General features: G+C 48.2%; 1 protein-coding gene across 20 annotated transcripts in view; it reads right to left on the minus strand.

Moving 5' to 3' along the window:
- ADD1 (adducin 1) overlaps positions 1-20,712 on the minus strand; it is a 573,879-nt gene that overhangs the window by 210,310 nt on the left and 342,857 nt on the right. For all 20 annotated transcript variants that reach the window (XM_085642521.1, XM_085642512.1, XM_085642520.1 and 17 more), the window contains one exon: positions 8,417-8,515. In XM_085642521.1, the coding sequence (XP_085498647.1) occupies positions 8,417-8,515 (99 nt within the window). The remainder of the gene's footprint in view (positions 1-8,416; positions 8,516-20,712) is intronic.

A 20,712-nucleotide genomic window follows, 5' to 3' on the forward strand; every position in this document is an offset into this window, starting at 1 on the left:
CGGGAGCTGGGAAGAGTTAGTCCCTACAGCAGTCACACACAGCTATTGGATAAAGCCCAGGCTCCCATTGGACACTGCTGGCACACGGCTCAGACTACCTCAGGAGTACTAAGTGGCCGCAAAACCGTCAGGCCGCGCGTGCAAGGTAACCAGGCGGCGGCGAACATCGGCCACGGAGTGAACAACGGCGTGCGGAAGCCCTGCTAGCTAGTCAATATGGGGGGCAGGGGGCCACGCGCAAATGCACAGCTGAAGCTCGACAAATATGCATACACTAAAGACTTTCCAGCTTTACCGGAATGACAAGCACCAGCCGACAATGCTCCTGCATCGGAGGGCACATCCAAAGTCACGTTGGAGGATATAATGTCTGCCCTCACCAACGTCCAAACGACGGTGGGATCGATCTCTTCCGATGTCTCCCTCATCAGAGCGGACTTCCAAAAGATGGCCACCAGAGTCATGGAGGTCGAGAAAGTGACATTGATCCTCACGAAAGACACTACCGCCCTGCAACGGAAGGTCAGTCAGTTGGAAGCTGAAAACAAACTCATGGCGGCCAAGCTGGACGACCAGGAGGGGCGCTCCCGCCGCAATAACGTTTGAATCACGGGAGACCCGGAGAGCGAAGGGGACCAGGCAATGAATCTCTATGTGGAAGACCTCATGAAGACTAGGCTCCAACCCAGGGGGCTTTCTGCCTGCTTCACAGTGGAGAGAGCACACAGAGTGCCCGGGGGCAAGCCGGGGCCCCTCCTAGACCTATTCTGGCCCGTATTTTCAACTTTAGAGACCGGGACGTAATCTTGCAAACTGCACGAGTGGCTCCACCGCTACGAATACAAAACTCGGTGATCTCCTTCTTTCCTGACTACACAGTGGCAGTCACGAAGCGTAGATGGAGTTTCCTTGAGGTCAAAAAGGAACTAAGAAGTAGAGAACTCGCCTATTCCATGTTGTTCCCAGCCAAACTACGAGTAGTGGTGGACGGAAAGACCTGGTTTTTCGAGACACCCGAGGCAGCGCAGGACTGGCTTGAGGGCTGGAGACGTGTGGAGGGACCCCGAAGACCGGGACAGCGCCAACGACGACTCCACGAGGGAGAAGACTCAGAAGAGAGTATCAATGAGAATGTCGAGCGGGACCCCGCGATGATCGAGGTGGGGAACTGACAAACAGGTGACACCTACCACTTGGACTCCATACCCACGTATGACCCCGCCCGAAACTGACAAAGACCAGTGAACGAAGATGCACTCCAATGTAACGATCCACCGCATTTATTTGTCTCTGAGTTGGGGGAAGACACCGACGACACTCGGACTCCCTCCCCTCACACGCAAGTACTGTTTAATGGGACTGAAGCACTCTGCACTGTTGGAGTGGCGGGTAGTTTGGAATCCGTCTGGCAGGGGAGCAGGGAGGGGGGGAAGTGGAGGGGGTTTGTTTCTTGTTTTTGGTTATTCAATTTATGTCACACATACGAGTTCACGCACAGAACACATTATTGGTCACACAAATGATGCGCGACATGCCCGCCACACTCCTAGTTAGGGCCTTATATTTTATAACTGTTCACACATTCCAAGTGCACCACAATGGAGGACTCACGCGCACAACTGGATAGTGCGCAGGCATTGGGTTCTCCCTTGGCAGTGATATCCTGGAACGTGAACGGTCTGGGTAACAAGATAAAGAGGGGGCTAGTGTTACAGTACCTCAAACGGCACGCCCCGTCGATCACCCTCCTACAAAAAACCCACCTGATTGGTACGGCTGTCAAAGCGTTAGATAGATGGGGTTTCAAGATGGTGTCCCACTCTGAATTCACACCTGGTTCCAGAGGGGTGGGGATCCTGATCTGGAAAAGCTTTCCGATGGTGGTAGCCGGGACGTGGACAGATGCTCAGGGGCGTTTTGCTGCGGCCTCTTGCCAATGGGAGGGGCGCGTCTTTAACTTTCTCGGTATACATCCCTCCAGCATTACACACGCTTGCCCTCCCGGCCCTGGGTGGGTTTCTGCTGGACCTGCCCCCAGGGGAACTCATAATAGGGGGCGATTTCAACTCCACTATGAACGACGAATGGGACAGACACCATCCCCGAAGTCAGGGAATGAGTACATCACCTCTTCGGGGTTTCATAGACGCATTGGGGCTATTGGACGTATGGCGCATGCGTCACCCCACGGACCGTCAGTATACACACTTCTCTGGTGCACATAACAGTCTTTCCCGTATCGATTACTTTTTCACCTCTCCTACGGGCGCTGACAGAATACACAAGGTCAGGCACCTCCCTAGAGGTATATCGAATCATTCGCCAACACTATTAACACTTACCTCACACCTCACAGGTCGGAGACGTGTTTTCCCCATTCACCCAGGATACCTCAAAGTCCCTAGCGTTAGGAAAGCCATACATAAGACCTCAAAATACTACTTTCAGGAAAACACGCAATCAGTGGCGTCTCCAGTTGTCCTTTGGGAAGCCTACAAAACGGTCCTACGCGGTCAAGCCATCTCTGTGATCACCGCCCACAAACGAGACAGGACACGTCAAGTCCTTGAGCTGGAGGAGGCGGTAAACAAAGCAGAGGACGAACATACCAGAGACCCCAACGACACGACCACCCACACACTTAACTTGGCCAAACACGCCTACAGGGATCATGTTTGGGAGGCAGCAAGGGCGAGCATAGCAAAAACACAACACACAGTCTATGAAGTGGGGGACAAGGCCGGCAAATTACTGGCTTGGTTGGATAAAGGGCCAATATATGGGTGGCAGAACTTACACTGCCCACTGGGGAGACTACGACGGACCCTAATGTCATCGTTGAGGCATTTGCAAACTACTACAAAACAGTATATACTCCAGTGGCTACCGCAAAGATTGAGAAGAACTTACAGTTCCTCAATGACCTGAAACTTCTGCGACTGACACCACACGACACACAACTATTAGACGCAGACCTCATGGGGTGGAGATCGCGACAGCCATTAAAGGACTCCAATCAGGGAAGGCACTGGGGCCCAATGGTGTCCCAGTAGAACGTTTTAAAAGAGAAGCGGACACGATTGTGCCTAATCTACTTAAAATGTACCAGGCCAGCCTTACAGAAGGGATACTGCCACGGGATCAGAGGGTGGCAACACTGATAACAATACCCAAACCAGGCAAACCCCCCCCCGGGAGTGTTCCTCTTATCGACCGTTTTCCCTCATTAATGCTGAAGCGAAAATACTGGCAAAGGCGCTGGCAGCTAGACTACAGCCCGATCTAGCAGCGCTTATACACCCTGATCAATCCGGCTTTATGCCTGGCAGAAACACTGCGATGAATCTTCGACGTCTGCATGGTATACTGGCTAGCGCGCCCTCTATTCATGAAGAGTCGGTCATCCTCTCCCTAGATGCCAGTATGGCCTTTGACCGAGTAGAATGGCCGTTTCTTTTTGTGGTGCTGAGATGTTTCGGTTTTGGACCCAGGTTTTGTGCTTGGGCGCAGCTGCTCTATACCCGGCCTTTAGCACAGGTAGTGGTCAACGGGATATTGTCAAGGGATTTTGAACTGAGACGAGGGACCAGATAGGGCTGCCCGCTCTCCCCATTACTATTTGCTCTGGTGTTGGAGCCCCTCGTGGTGTGGATACGGAGAGACCCCGTGATAAAAGGACTGAAGTGGACGGAGGGTTGGGAGGACTGTATCTCTCTGTATGCGGACGACATACTACTCTACATGACACAACCGGGACGGTCCATCAATTGCCTCTTTGACATCTGCAACTCCTATGGTAAAGTCTCTGGCTATTCCATCAACTGGGCCAAATCGGTGCTGTACATTCTGAAAGGCCCTCCACCAAGATTGCTGCGGGCGCCGCGATACAGATCGCAAAGGACGGTTTCAAATATCTCGGTATAAATATCACGCCCATCCCAGAACACTTCATCGAACGCAACTTACTCCCACCCCTGCGGAGGCTCAGGAGCGATTTCAAAAGCTGGCATGCGCTTCCGTTGACGCTGCTGGGGAGAGCAGCATTGTTTAAAATGATGGCTCTCCCTTGTTTTTTATACGCACTGCAAAACACGCCCATGCCAGTTCCACCCTCCTATTTTAAGTCCATTGAGGCGGAGGTGGGCCACCTCCTGTGGGAAGGTAAGCCTCACCGCATAGCTCTGTGTAAACTCATGCTCAGCTGGTACGATGGCGGCATTGCTCTACCCAATGTTCGGTTATATTACTGGGCCTCCTAACTCATTGTGGACAACCAGTGGCTACACGCCCCGCAGAACATACCGGCCTTATGCATGGACAGGCACATTCTAGGCATGGACGGAATCCTTCGCGCACTATATGACAAATCACAGAAAACTAGATTGGTCGGCCCTACGGCACACACCGTACAGGTATGGTTCGCGGCGCAACGTCTGTTGGGATGGGAAGGGGTGATCACGCCGTTGTGGGACTCCCCCCAGGTTTGGCAGGCTGCGTATGAGTAAAGGTTTTACAAAATGGTATCTCATAGGCATTTCCAGGGTCGGAGACCGGTGGAAAAAGGGCAAGGTGGTCTCCTTTGCGCACTTACAGGCCACATATCAGATGGCAGAGACGGAACGCTTTCGCTTTATGCAAATTAAACATGCGCTAACGAAGGCCATACCTCTAGGAACTGATCTCCCGGAGTCCTCCCCACTTGAGGACAGGCTTCTGACTGACCCCCTGACCAAAAAGGCTATATCAGTAACGTATCGTAAGTTGGTCAACAATCAGAAAGATCCCACAACTACACTAAAGACGAAATGGGAGGCAGAAGTGGGCGATATGGACGAACAGGACTGGCAGGAGGCACTGGCGTCCCCCCGGGAGGTGGCAACCCCATCCAGCCTAAAACTTGTGCAACTTAAAATACTGCACAGAACATACTTCACGCGAACCACATTACACAAAATAGGAAGGACAGATACTCCGTTCCGCCTGCGGGGCTGTGGTCTTCTGGGTACCTTCCACCACACTATATGGGACTGTCCCCGCATCACCCAATATTGGAGGGCAATTCTGGCCACGATCACCCAGGTATGTGGAGCCGAGTCACGGAGATGCTTGCTCAACGTGTGGGAACCCACGGATCTTAACCACGCAGAACAAAACTGGGCGACCCTTGGTTTCACCTTTGCTAAGAGAAATATTGCACTACATTGGGGGGCACCCACGATCCCCTCCCACCAGCAGTGGTGTCGCGTTCTGGACAGCGCCATGGTTGCGGAAAGGTCGGTCTTTATTAATAGGGGATGTCCCTGAAAATGGTTGCGTGTATGGGGAAAATGGAACACGTTTCGGGGCAACATATGCGCCCCACCACCAGAGGACTCCGATCCGGACTTGAGCGAATGAAATGAAACTCTGGATGTGGGCCCGCAGTGTGGGATCGTTCCTGAGGGGTGGGAGGGCTTTCAAGACTGTGCGTTGTTGTAATGGTCCTCACTGTACTATTCTTATATGTATTATGCAAAGGGATATCACCCCACATGTCATGCTTACAACAAATGTATTAATTAATACTGGTGACCGTTTCTACTCTATGTGTTTTAAACTTAATAAAAATATTTAAAAAAGAAATAGATCTGAGAATTATCAGCATACAAGTGTGAATTAAAGATGAAGCATAAAAAGAATGAAATTAAAAGAATAGTGTACAGTGAAAAAAGTAGTGGATCGAACCTTGAGAAACACTGAAGAGAACAGGATAGGAAAAAGATACAAACCCTTTTCAGGAAATGGAAAAGGAGCAATCGGTAAGTTAAGAATGGAACCTATTGAGGGCAATGCCAGAAATTCTCAGATTGAAAAGACAATGAATGTCTTCCACCATGTCGAACGTACCCGACAGATCAAGAAGAACGAGATTCCTCATTATGTTGAGCATGAAGCAGAGTGTTGAGATGGAAAGTAGTGCAGACTCACTGAAGTGAACAGGAAGAGAGAACCAGACTGAACACAAGGAGGATAACGATACAGAAATTAAAAGTTGATAAAAGACAGTATCTTTCAGTACCAGGAAAAAAAGAATATGTCAGTAGTTGGAGTTTTCATTGGAATCAAGGGCAGGTTTTTCGAATAGAGGAAGAGAAATGGGTAATTTAAAAGATGAAGGAAAACTCAAACAAGATCAACAAGAGATGGAGTCGAAATTTCCCCAGATAGGTAAGTGTGAGTATCCAATTCCGAGATTCTGACTAAATAGAGGGGAAAAAGGGAGGAGAGGAGTCAAGAAGAGGGGGATCCAAAAAGGAGATATGTAGCAGCTGGAGGAGAATGAAAAGTAACAGATGTTAGATGGTAGATTTGTTGTGAAGTACAAAGCAATTTCATTTATACTGTGTGCAGAGAGAGAAAAGACGAAAGACGGACTGGAAAGTAGGCAGTTAAAAGCACCAAATAGAAAATGAGGATCACAAGATTGCTCAGCAATAATGGACTGGAAAAAAATGTTTCCTAGCAGTTTGGCTAAGTTGTTGCATACAAAGAGAATATGAGCTAAGAAAAAAAGCGATAGGTGTCCAAAATTTCAGAAGAATGCAAAGGTTTAGGAAGTTTGCAGGCTTTAAGAGGAGCTTGGAAATTATTACAATCAGAAAGAGTATTAAAAAGAGAGGAAGTAGCTTGATCCAGGAGAAGAGACAGTTGGGAAAGGAGTTTCCTGGGACAGAAGCTGCTAACTGATCCAGAGAAAGTTACACAGGATTTGCCAAAATGTTATGGGCATGGTACAGATGTATATATCTATACACATAGGCATGCTACACCTAGATATCTAGACTAGGTACGTTTAGGCCAATTACGTAGGGCGCGCAAATAGGAGTATGCAAGTGCTACTGTTTTATTGAACCGTATATGTTCATCTTGTTAGCACTATGGTAGAAATGAGTCTACTGTTTACTATATTAGTACTTGCGATTTCTTTCGTATGCTTCTGTCTCCGGATTGTCGCAGCAAATGCGTTTTTACACAAGACTGACGCTGGACCAATAAATACTTATTGAAACGTCCTAAACGCCATTTTGTGTTTCTGAAAAGAAGTAAGCACGAGTGACTGAGCGAAAGTACTGTACTGTTTTCCACGATGCCTGGGGAATCTGGGTTGTCATGTTCAGTGGTTGCCGAAACTACCTACACCACTGTAAGATACAGGGGGGTGGTAGTGGCACTGTAGAGCTAGCTGGTCTAACTGCTGACGCATCCTGTGGGGATGTCCGGAATCGGTTTGGACACCAAGCCCTCAGTTTAGGTCATCCAAAACGCGCAGATCCTGGGGATTCTAGGAACTACACGACAAAAGTACGAACAATGAGACTAAACGTAGTACACAGTGAAAAATGTGAAATGAGGATGGAAATCTTAACAGATAAGGTGGGAAAGAAGAGTGGGAATGAGGGATAAAAAGACCTAGTGTACCCCCAAGAACATGGGGATCCAGAACGAAAAGATCAGCTAATTTAATGAGAATTAGGCTTCGAAACATCTACTCGCCCACTAGCTATGGTGAGTCGGAGTTCATCGGATCGAGCTCTATTTAGGACTTACTCACCCATTCTGTGAGTTTACAAAGAACAGTGGTTCAGTCAGAAAGAGAAGGAACAAAAAAGAGGTCTTAAAATCTTCTTTTTATCTTGTCACATTTGCTCTGTGTTCAGAGACAGAGGTCAGAAATCACTTTTTAATTACTTTTCCTTCTGCAGTTCCAGGATTTTGTTAAATGGACTATGCTGCTGTGAGAAATGAAAGGCTATAGGGCACAGTGTTTTAGTCTCCCCCTTAATCCTCTCCCGCTGTGTCTCGCTGACCACAGAGGAGACAGAGGGCAATCATGCACTGTACGGGCAAGTTAGGCCTACACCCTGATTAAGTAAACATTTACACTCATATGGCATCTGGAAAATGCTACTCACTCTGTCCCCCCCATACCGTTTGCTACTACTAGAAGAAGCTATTAGGTAGGAGAGGTTACCTGAATCAAGCAGGGAGATGCTAATTGTCCTAGTCTTTCATCAATTTTTGAAAGTAAAATCTTGGCCAAACACAGTCATGTTGCTCTCTTTGAGGCAGCCTCTAGTAGCACTGCCTCATGTACGCTTTTGATCCAACAGATCTACATCACAACTAAGAAAAGTTTCTGTCATTCTCAAAAGGTAAATCCTTTTAGTGTTAAGCAGTGCTGGCTTCACTTGATGAAGAGCAGAGCAAGCGCTTGACATTGCAGAGTGGTTGTTCCACATGACGCAGAGGACTGGTGAGGGAGATGGGGTGTTTTCTCCCTCTAGTCAAATGATATTGCCCCTATAGCGTAAATGCAAACAATAATGAGAAAGCAAAACAAACAAGTTGAAATATACATAAGAAACTGATCTCTTACTTGAATCTCACATGCAGCCACTAAGTTGTGAATGTAGTAGAACGCTTCTTCAATTGTTTCGCCAACAGTTACCAAGCCATGATTTCGGAGGATGAGCACCTGAGAAAGGAATATTGCACAGCAATAAAATAAGCATGAGGTCATCATCAACACATACATTATAAGACTACCTCTCTATAACCATTTCCAAGTGGTGCACGCTTAATAGAACCTACAAAATTGGTTAGACTAGCATTTATGGGATTACAAAATTTCTTTTTAATCATTTTGACAGTTCACAATAAACTTAGGATACATTGATATGCAGTTGCATTGTTTCATCAATCCACAATCATTATTTGCTTAACACATATTTTAATCCTTGCGTTGAGAATTTATGTTTAATACACCCTCTCACCTACTTCTTTTTACTGGATCATCCATTGTGGAAATCAGTTCTGCATGCAAAATTTGTGAAGAACGACAAAATAACTGTGGCTAGGCAATGGTTCTGAATTATTCTAATAAATTACAAATGAATCTACAAAAAATCTAGTACAATGTTTTGTAGTCATAAATACAATCTGGGGCCTGTTCCAATCAACATCTGCCAATACGAAGGCTGTGTAAAATGGGATAGTGAGTTACTGTGGAGTGTTTCTCTCTCCAGTTCCAATATTTTGCCTGAAGCCAAATCACACACAATAGGCACCGGTTTCCAGTTAAGTTTTACACCAATGTAAGTCAGCTGCGACCTATAAGAGTAAGCAAGAGAGTGGATGCCTTTATGATGGCAAATCACTTATTTATTCTACTAGTTTCAAGACTGAGCATACCCATCTTGTTTCAGATTTGTCACTTGAGGCTTCTGGCGGGCAGTTGAAGGAAAGGTCTAGTCTGTCGCCATTTCAGAAGTCAAAGGTGCTTTAAAACTCCAGCAGTTGGTCAAGCCATGGAAGGCACGTTTTTTGGAAATGGCTTTTGATTGCCTGTAGACGTTTAATCAGTCTGAGGCGCAGCCCTGAAATTCACTCTCTCTGGATAGGTTAGAGTAACAGTTTTTCATGCAGTTCCTTGTATAATGCAGGCCATTTACTACAGAATATTCGTAACTGTTTCAGACTACAGGTTTTCAATCATATTTGTTTATTTGTATTTTCTTTCCATTTTAGTTCATTATGTATAGTTTGCCTGCACATCACCCTTGTATTTGGATTTTGCTTACTTGTTTAACTAATAAGACACCACATCTTCGACACAGTCAACCATCGTGTCCTTCGTCATAGACTGGCGGATGCAGGATTAACTGGGACGGCACACAGTTGGATTGAGTCATTCCTGACAGGGCGCACATTCCAAGTATGGGACAACAATCACCACTCATCCATCCTTCCTCTCACAAGCGGTGTCCCTCAGGGCTCCTCCCGGAGTCCGACGCTTTTCAACGCGTATATGGCCCCCCTTGAGGATGTGGTGACACCATTTAATATAAAAATGGTAAGTTATGCTGACACTCAGCTGGTCGTCTCCCTGTCCCAACTGATAGACCACCCAGAAAACCTAACCAACTGTCTTACAGGGATTCATAACTGGATGAATAATTCATCATTAAAACTCAATGGGTCAAAGACGGAGGTCATGCTCCTAGGGAAACAATGGACGACCATCCCCCCAGCACTCTGGCCTGACGTATTCGGGGAAATCCCACCCCCAAAGCGTGAAATTAAAACACTCGGCGTGTGGCTCGAACCCGAGTTGTCTATGAAGACACAAGCAGCGAAAACCTCAGGCACCTGCTTCGGGCTCCTACGCACAACCCGCAAGATTCTCCCCCTACTGCCACCTAACTCTAGGAAACTACTCATCCAGGGACTGGTACTGTCCCGCCTGGACTACAGTAATATGGTCTACCTAGGAGCCCCTGAGGCCACCCTAACAAAACTTCAGCGGACACAGAACGTAGCGGCACGCCTTCTCACCAACCTCCCCTCCAGAGTGTCCGCCAAGCCGGCCCTCAAAGCTCTGCACTGGCTCCCTGTGCGCCAAAGGGTGCAATTCAAAGCGATGTGCACAACACATAAGCTGATCAACGGTACTGGCCCCGAGATTCTCAGAAAAATAATTACCCCCTACACAACAACCAGATCTCTACGATCTCAGAATGAGAACCTGGCCAGCATACCTAGATTTAAAAAGACTCGCACAGGAGGACGACAATTCTCCATACAGGCGGCTGCTGGATGGAACGCCCTTCCACGGACCCTCAGACTTGAACCTAACTACCTGGCTTTCCGCAAGAAACTTAAAACACACCTATTCCCTAAATAGTGTTCCCTTAGGAGTACCTCTCCCCCCCCTTTTCCCTCAACAGGATTGCAAATTCACAGCGCGGGGATGCCCTTTGGTCACCAGGCGCTTTAGAAATCGTTATTAAATTAAATTAAATCTGCATACTGTACATTTCTCAAAACATTTCAAGAATCATAAATTACTTTCTACAGGTCTCAAGAACAAAATAGCCCTTTTTATGGCAAGGACTCCATGATTCATTTCTTTAACACGATTTGTAATCTTGTTTTTTAATGCATGTTGATTAAGAAATGTATACACTTACTTACATGTCTACCTTCAGACACAAGTTGAGTACATTTATTTTTTTTGTAAATTAATTGTTAAGAACATTTTTACCTACCTGTAACTATACATCTTAAGCTTATCCCATTGCAGACTCAGGCTGTGCAATCTTATGCCATATACTGTTGAAATATCACCACGTTTTTTAAATTCTTGTTTTCACTCAACTTTGAGTAGGACTAGAATGACTTATGCTCACAATTCCTTAAGCCCAAGATTCACGGAGTCCTAAACTCACTCAGATTCTGGATAAATTCCCCCACTGTGATACAAAACTGTGTTTCTGCAATGAAGTGCAGCCATGTCTTCAACTTAATAGCTGGGGTGGTTAAAGGGTAGCAAGTGAACTTTTAATAACAAGCAGTCTGACTGCTAGATGTATATAAAACTTTCCGATAATATCATATATCTATTGCAATTTTACATGTTGTGCGTTGCAAATAACATGTTGCGCGTATTCCGTGAAACAGTATCCTAAGTTGATGAATGGCAAGCAGAAGACTAGGAAAGAAATGTCCTTCAAAATACAGGATAAACTTGAGCCTATTTTCTAAATTACCAACAAAGTAATATTTAGTAAATCTGAGTACAGACGTGAATCTACGAGTTACTTACCTTCGGTAGCGATGTATCTGGTAGAGACTATTCTAGCTGCAGATTCCTTCACGTAGAAGTATCCCCAGGCGTGAGACTGGATCTGGAAACTTTTTTGCCACAGCATCCCTGCGCGCTGGCCAAGACAGGAAAAGCAGAAGTAAAAGAAGAAGCCTAGAGGGCCCAAGGAAACTAGGGGAAAGAAGGCGAACCCATTCCAGATGGAGAACAGCCTGCCAGCCAGAACAGCGTTGGCAGTCAAAGCCAGAAGCAAGAACAACAGCCCGAGGCCCCAGGAAGGCCGAGTAGGCGACGCCCGGTAAGGGAGACACAGGATCGTCCCAGACCTCAGGACAGGAGCAGGGAGAGGAGGAGATGCCCGGGCCACCACTACGAGTGGCCGCGCACACGACCTCAGGAAGCAAAAGCAACCTACCTAAACACCATGGAGAACAGACACCTGGAGGCGAACAGACCTCCCTAGCAGAGCGCAAGCCATAGGACAGCTACCACTACCCCACATAGGGTACGTTAAGTCCCAAGATATGGGAACCCTCTTTGGAAGAACGTCCGCAGCAGAGGAAAAAAAAAAAGCCACGGGGAAAAAAACACCCCCGCTGAAGGCTTGACAAGCAGCCCAAGCAAAGCAAAAGGCCCAATCTCAGGGCCAAGCCCAAGCAACAACTCCTGCAGAACCACACACAATCAACACAAGGGCCGTCCAGCAGCCGCCAAAGTCCCAAGGAAGGAAGTAAACGGCCAGAAAACACACTGCACAGCCAGAACAGCCAGATTAAGAAGCCCAAGAATCAACCCAACTCAGAAGTCACTGAGGAGAGGACGGAGGAGGAGGAGGAGAAAAAGGCGGAGGAGGTGCATGGAACAACAGGCTGCCATCAAACGGAAGGTCGATGAGTCGCTCCCGAATTTTCTCAGGGAATAATCCATCTCGAAGCCAAGCATGGCGACGGAGAGCGATTGAGGAAGCCATGGCCCGGCCCAGCGCCTCTGAGATGTCCAGAGCGGAGCGGAGAATAAACGCCGCAAGCTTCCGGCCATCCAATGCACGATGCCATAGTCCACCAGGCCAGACTCCTGGGACGCTGTAGATCCCAGAGACTCAGCAGAGTCCCACAAACAGGAGGAGGCCCTAGCCAGCACACACAAGGTGTTAAGGGCCCGCAGGGTCGCGCTGGTCGAGGCGAACATGTTGCGTCCCCAAGAGTCCAGCCAGCGGGCCTCTCGGGACGGCGGAGTCAACAGTGGCGGCAGAGAGGGAAAGGCAGTCTGCAAAAGGGGGCTGGCGACTGAGGGGTGAAGGGAAAGACACGCCGGGTCACGCGGCGCCGGGAGTTGCGGGTGCAGAAGCTGCTGAGGCACCAGTTCCCTTGAGGCAGGACGCCTCCAAGCCCCCGTCAAGGAAGAAAGGAGCACACCTTCAAAGGGAAGTAATATTTCCCTCCCACCAGAGCCCTGGTGGAGGACCTCCAATAGATGGTCCGCCAGAAAGTGAGCCACCGGGTCACCCATACGCAGAATGCCCACAGCAGTGGACACCGCGTGAGCGAAAGCCGCACCCGCCTCCGTAGGGACCCACGGTGGAGAACGCAGCTCCTCCGTGGGCGACGCCTGCAAACTAAGGCGGCCGTCCCCGAGGCAAAGCGGGGCGTGGAAGTCAGAAGGAGCCGAAGGAGGGACCTGCCGCTCTTCCGACGAACACCTCTGCCTCAGGAAGGGTGGGGAGCCGCCCTTCAATGCCGGTGAAATAGACTCCACACGGCGACCAGTCTCCGGGGAGGACAACACCAATATACAGCCTGCCTCCGGAGAAGGAGCGTCCGAAGACGAATCCGCGGTATGACCCCTGCACGAAGCCGTAGAGTCCGCTGCTTGAGGTAGGACGTCGGCACCAGCCGGCGACACCAGACAAGGTACCTCCAAGTCACCGGGGACCGGAGACCGGAGTAGAGCTGGAGCCGCACCGGCTTCGGGACGGCGCCGGAGTGACGCCGACCCGACCCCTGCCGAGGCAGCCACCTGTGTGGGGGAACAAGACGGGCCTGGGGAGTGGCACGAAGCCCTCCGCCAGCCGCGGCCCAGAATGAGGCAAAGACTGCTCGGCAACCCATGTGGCGGCGTCAGGGAGGATTCAACCTCCGACTCGCCCTCCGACGAGGCAGCCGCCTGTAGGGAGGGACGAGAGGGACCCGGAGAGGGACGAAGGGTCTTCCCTCAGCCTCGACCCGGAGCGGAACGAGAAGGGTCCTCTGACCCCTGTGGCTCCGCACGGTCCAGCTGCTGCCGGCGCCGTAGCGGCATCACCTCGGCCTTAGACAGGACCACCTTGTCAAAGGACCGAGAGGGGCTTGGTGATGCGACCCGAGCACCGGCAACCTGCCGCGACACCACAGGGACCCCTGCAGGAGTTTGCGGTTAGGCAGAGACGCCGGAGCCTGAAGGAGGTGCACCAGAGGATCCGCACCCACACAGCACCACATCCTCCAAGCCTGGATCCAAACCAGTCGGCGCCAGAGCCACCGGCGGCGCCGCAGTGGGTCCTGCGCAGAGCGAGGGATCCGCCGATGCCCCAGGAGGGGAAGGAGGAGTAGACGCCAGCGAGGCCTGCAAAGCCACCGCGTATGTCTCTATTTGGACTCTCGACGCCCCAACACCGGGAAACGGTGGATAGGTCGACACGCGGGGCCGCATCACCCGCGGAGAGTCCACGCCCCCGGTAGGCCGGAAACCAGCCCCCAGGGACAAACTGCAACACTTACCCACCGGGGAGTGACGCTCTCGTGACATCGGAGAAGGGCGAGGACGATGACCACGGCCGTATCTGAATCCGTCCGCCAAAGCAGACCGAGGGAGGACGTCAACCTGGAGAGACGCGCCGAGAGAAGTTTCATCCGGCGCTCCCGCCGCAACTTCGGCTTCAACTGTTGGCACGCCGTACAATCTGTGGTGCCGGGATCCTCCCCCAATCACCACATACAAATGAGGTGAGGGTCCGTTGCCGACATAAGGTGCCCACAAGACGTGCAAGTCTCAAAGCCCGAAGGCATTCGCACACTGTTCCACCAAAAGGAAATGGAAGAAAAAGAGGCCCTAACCAGCCCGTAGCAAGGATCGGATCCGCGTTGCACGCGGAAAAGGAAAAAACTGACCTAGGCGCGCCGGGGCGGGTCTTATGTGACCTCGCTGATGTCACGTACGCGGACGATGCCTGGGCGGAGTCACGTGATGTCGCCCCGGCACGCAGGGATGCTGTGGCAAAAAAGTTGCCGGATCCTGTCTCACGCCTGGGGATAATTCTACGTGAAGGAATCTGCGGCTAGTGGTCTCTATCAGATGTATATTTTTTCCCCAGAAAAGTCACCGTTGCACCTGTTTTTTGCACCTGGAAAGCAAGGACATAAAAGTATTAGGACTAAAACTGGAACATTTAACAGACTTGTATACAGTCCATCTAGCAATAGGTAATTTAGAGACTGCGGTGTTTGGTGTAGGTGTGGAACAAATCTTTTGAAGCCTTTCATAAAACACTTCAATTTTAAAAATACAGCGTTTTTGTTTATTTTGCATATGTGCTACAACTGCTGGAAAACACTGAATGGGTAAGCCAATCCAGACTGTTGAAGAATCGGAAGACACTAAATAAAATCGTGCACAGGGGCATGTAGAGGATCAACACACTGTGAAATACAACTTTTGGCAACTCAATTTCATTTGGCAGCATAGTATGTTCCATGTAGTCGAGCAGTGTTTTCCCAGAATGTGCATACTCTATAGTGTAAATGCAAATAGCCAAGTTCTAAGATTCCAGCTGCCAAATCAACAAGCAGTGGTGAATTTGGTTGTGGATGTATGACTGTGCCTGCCTGTTGGCTAAGAAAATCAAAATGAACCACTAGCTTTAAAATGGATGCACAGATATTTCCAAAAGATGGGAGAGCCATGGTTGTTAACTTTAAATTAAACCCATGAAGATCACTATAGTTGGAACTTGACAGATAAGAGAACGATGCCAAGTGACTATGGCCTGGGGGACCTAACTCTGGTAAAGCACAAGGTTCAGCAAAAACATCAATGGGAGAACAAACAGAACCTATCAATGGGGGGGACACGCAGCCATAAGTGCCCAAAAGCACATATGCATCCCAGGCACGAGAGGCCAGTCAATGCAGGTCAACCGGATCACTGAAGAGGTTCAGCAGCATATCAGTTTAGTGGAATTAATGTTCATCTTCGGACCGCCTCCTTAATCTCTCTTCATCATAAGATTGTCTTGACATGCACAAACTACATGATCTTGCACCACTTACAGAAGCAGGGAGCACACACTCCTTACAGGCGCCGACGGTGACGCAGGAAATCTGGTCCTGGCTCAACCAAGAAACACAAATCTCTTATCAGAAGGCTTGCATGGGATGAGCAGAAATGTTACTCTTCTTCTCAGCAGAGATCATGAGGAAACACATGAGGAGATAAAGGCAAAACTAATGTATTTTGAAGTCTGGGAGCTCCTGCAACTTTGCCTAAAATGAGCAACAGCCTCAGGGACATGCTTAGAAAACATTTGCATTTCTATACCTTGTGGTAAAGAAAGTCTTTCACTGCTGATCATTGACATTATTATGTTTAACAGTTAAATTACCATCTTCACTGTCAGAGATTCTGAAGTCTGGTAAAGGGGAACTGAAGGAAACTTCTAAGTGTCACAGTCTTGATGATCATGCTTTCTATGCGTATCGAGTCTTTTGTGCATTTGCAGCATGGGAGGAAAACGCTGACAGCCAGTCACAAAACCCAGAGCCACAGGCCAATTATGTGCAACACTGTTTCTTCCTGCAACCAGTGACCTTGTGTTGAAAGTTCTAGACAGACAGTGCACCACTCTTTCTGGAGTCACCAGTTGTACAATAGTATTGTGGCTCTTCCTGATGCAATGGTTGGCTTTTAGGTAGATGATGCTTGGCTTGACACCAGTAAAGAGCCTTCCCACACCAACTTTTTTTTTTTATTTTTTAAACTTGTTTTTATTATTATTAAAGTTAGGGCAGAGCACAATCACAGGAATAGCTATACAAATGCATTCAGTTGGTACATTATCAGACGTCAACGCTCATAACACTGTTACATCATAATAGTGGTCAGATCACATCTACGGACCCATAGATATCGCCTCACCCCCTCCCCGCTTCAGATGGAAATATCCTCATTCGGCAACTCCGGTGGTTCACAGATAAAGCCCCTGTACTTGTTCCAGGCACCCCAAACCTTCCCCCATTTCTGCGGACAACCTTGGTTAACATATGTAGTTTTCTCTGCTACCATTGCTTCATCCATGTCCCCACACCATGCCCTGACCCTCGGCGGGCGTCTGGAGCCCCACAACCTGGCTATATTCCGTTTGGCGACCATCATGCCTAATGTGGCCCAGTCCTGTGCCGGATGGTTTAGATCATTTGGCTCCCATATATTCAACATACATCTTTCAGGTTCTGGTGTTACCGATACCCCCTCCACTTGTGAGATAGTCCGCATTACTGCCACCCAGTATATCATAATCCTCGGACACTGCCATATAGTATGATAAAAAGTCCCCTCTTCTCCGCATTCCCGCAGACAATACGGGTGTAAGGCACTCCCTATTTTGTGTAAGGTTAATCTAGTGAAGTATACCCGGTGCAGTATCTTCAACTGTATGAGTCTCAATCTAGAGGGTATTGCAACTTCCCGCGGTGACGAGTGCCATCTGCCATTCCGAGTCATCCATGTCCCCAAGGTCTGCAGACCATTTGACTTTCAGCGCCTGTGTCGGGTCAGGTAGGTTATTAACTAATTTACGGTAAGTGAAGGAAGTGGCTTTTTTCGTCATGTAGTCAGTGAGGAGTCTGTCCTGTAATGGAGAGGCCTCCGGCAGGACGGTGTTGGGCGGTATTGCTGCCTGCAGTGCATGCCTAATCTGTATGTACCTGAATTGTTCAGCCGCGGCCAGCTCGTATTGTTCCTGCAGGCGTTCGAACGCCACCACCCTACCCCTCAGCCACAGGTCTCCCACCGTAGAAATACCTATGGCGTCCCAGGCGTTGAATCCTTTACTCTTTCTAAGCTTTCCCAGCCTCCCTGTATCCCAAAGTGGCGTAAGCTGTGTGATAACCCCATGCCATCCCAGTTTCTTTTGCGCCATATACCATACGTCTATTGTATGTGCCGTCGGGCCAATCAGTGGGGTAGGTAGTTTTTTTATTGTATAGGGCTGCCATGACTCCTCCATCTCCTAATAGATATCTGTCCGCCTGGAACGCAGGGTCGGACTGCGGGGCGTGTATCCATTGATTGATTATTTTTAACTGCGCAGCCCAATAGTACAGCTGTATGTTGGGTAGCGCTATTCCCCCATCATACCACCCCCTAACCAGCTTTTCCTTTGCAATCCGCACTGGTTTGTTTCCCCACAATAGACCAGAGACCTCCGTGGCTATTGCTTTAAAATAGCTCGCTGGTACCGGGAATGGAGTATTTTCCAGAGCCTTTTTTTATTTTTGAATAGAATTTTCAGTTTATTTAAGACTGCGTGGGCCATACAACTGGATTTAAAACATTGTGCAGAAATATGCAAAAACATTAATTTTCATTTATAATTTTGGGTGAGGAGCATATCAAATTTCACTAGAATACATAGAGATGCACAAAAGCTAAAATTTTAATTGAAAACGTTTTAATCGACACAGAACAAATGTTAACTGGTATGCTGAAATACACAAACATTTGCAATTACTATCAGAAAAACTATGTACATGTGTCTATTTAATAGCTATGTAACAGCAACAGGTACTTCACACAGTAACACTTTCTTCCCACGTTTAATAAATGACTTCTTAATAAAGCAGCTAAAGGTTCGACTGGTGGACTATGCTGTTTGGTCACCCCGGTGTCGAATATCAAGAAGACTTTCCTGGAACACTCCCAGGGTGTCTGGTGGAGTTTTCCATACAGTAAACATGTGCATCTCATCAGGGATACAAACACTTTGTAATATTTGAGAGGTGACACTTAACACCCCCCAAGCTCTCTTTGGAGAACATGTGGTCCTGCTTTATGCCCGCCACCAGGGAACAGCCAGGGTGCCTTCTGGTGGACCTGAAATCTGAGAACCCATGCCTGGTTGCAATAATGCGTTCTCTTGCTCCAGCCATTACAGCGCGAATCACTGATGTGATGAGTCAATCCTTTTCTGAGCATGTCCTCTCCTAAGACATCATTAAGAATACCACTTTAATCCCGATGGAGGTTCTGGCCTCATCTGGATTATGAGATCCGTTGTAACTCTCAGGATCGGTGGGCATCATACTAACTTTTGGCAAACGCATGTATAAAGTACTATTTGCAAATTTTGCCAATGAAATTCAAATTACGTCCACACCTTTAGTCCCAATTCTCTAGCCAGTTCCAGATACCGATAGGTCTATATGTTGATGATCATGTTTTGGTTGAGGATGTGGGGGGTCATCTAACAGACAGTCAAGGACACCAGATCTGGATCTCAGTAGCTCTTCCGGTACTCTGCAGAGCAGTCCATCACTTGTTCATTAAGAAACGGATAGTGGAAACAAGTAAGAAGTTTAGGCCCCACTCTTAAAGTCTTTTCCCAGACAGAGATGTTAATCCTGCTGTTAGTGTTCTGGAACCAGGTTGATGAGGTTCAATATCAAAAGTATCTTGTTCCTCTGCAGGGCAGATATAGCCTTCTTGAGTAGGACTCTGGTAAGAGACACAGTGAAGGCCCTGCGTATATGATACCCATACCCACAATCACCATCAGCCAAATGGCAGTGGAAGAGGGTATAAGCAGGTCGTTACTAACAAAAGGTCACAGCTGTATTTCTAAAGCAGTCCTGCCTCCATCCTACGACATTTAAGTGTCTGAGGCTACTCCCTTCTACTCTGGAATAGCCTGCCCGACCTGCTGAGAAAGAGGAACGAGTGCCTGACCCTGCAGGGAGACTACTGCCCGAGGAAAAAAAGCCCAACCACTGTGGTTGGAGCACGGAACGGCCCAGAAAAGCAAATACTGATTCAAGAGAGAGTTAGGGAGGCGGACTGAGCCTCGGATATCTCCATGCTACTTCATAAGTTTCCTGACCAAGCTTCTGATGCCTGCACAGTTGACAACCTAAGAGCGATCAACTGCGTAGCTGCAATTTTGCAATCCACCAGTAGACGCTGACAGGAGCAGACTCTGACGGAAGCCAACACTGTGTTCGAAGGAACTATTACTGCCAATGAGGGGGTAGAGGAAACAAGAGATATAGGAGCTCCTTGTTGTCTGAATGGTGGGACCACCTGGGCATTGCGGTGCTGCTTTGCTGGAGCAATCACATTCCGTGATAGACACCACAAAATGTAAACAAGACTGGCCATCTGTGGCGTTTTTGTGAATCGCCAGCAGGACCTCAAGCTGTTGCTGTCTGCAGGCTTCATACTCAAGATTTCTGAGCACCCGATATTTATTTCAGGTAAACCAAACAATAGGAGTCGAACAATGAGTGTTCCTCTACTGTTAAAGTGAATACTTTCTTCTTTATACACTAAAGCCCTGAGAAAGCTTTTGGTAGGTTGTATGACTGAACTGACCTTTGGGTTACTGAAAAACAAATGCTGCTTGCCCATGCATAATCTCACCGACGCATATCTTGTGTTGTTATAATCCCATAGCATCCGTAACAGAATTCTGTGCCTGACTGACCATATTTTGTTTAGTGTTACATTTTGGTGTTTCACAAAAGTATTTCTTGTTCTATAAAGAAAAGCACAGAGCTCAATAGCAGTTATTATTTCTGTTGCATAACTGAGTTATAAGATTCTACTTCCTCCCCCGCACCACACTACCTCCCTAAGAAGCATTTGACTGAGTCAACTGCAGACAGAGTGTAATGGTGCAGTGCCACAGTATGTCAGGCCCTGGGACATTCATGGGTAAGAGACCCTAACCCCCACAATGAGGTCCAGGAACCATTACCAGACAGATGGTCCGCAAACAGGTTCTGAAAACCTGGAATGGAATCTCTTACCTACATGTGCGT

Source organism: Triturus cristatus, chromosome 2_2, assembly GCF_964204655.1.
Source record: "Triturus cristatus chromosome 2_2, aTriCri1.1, whole genome shotgun sequence".
NCBI classification, from domain to species: domain Eukaryota; kingdom Metazoa; phylum Chordata; class Amphibia; order Caudata; family Salamandridae; genus Triturus; species Triturus cristatus.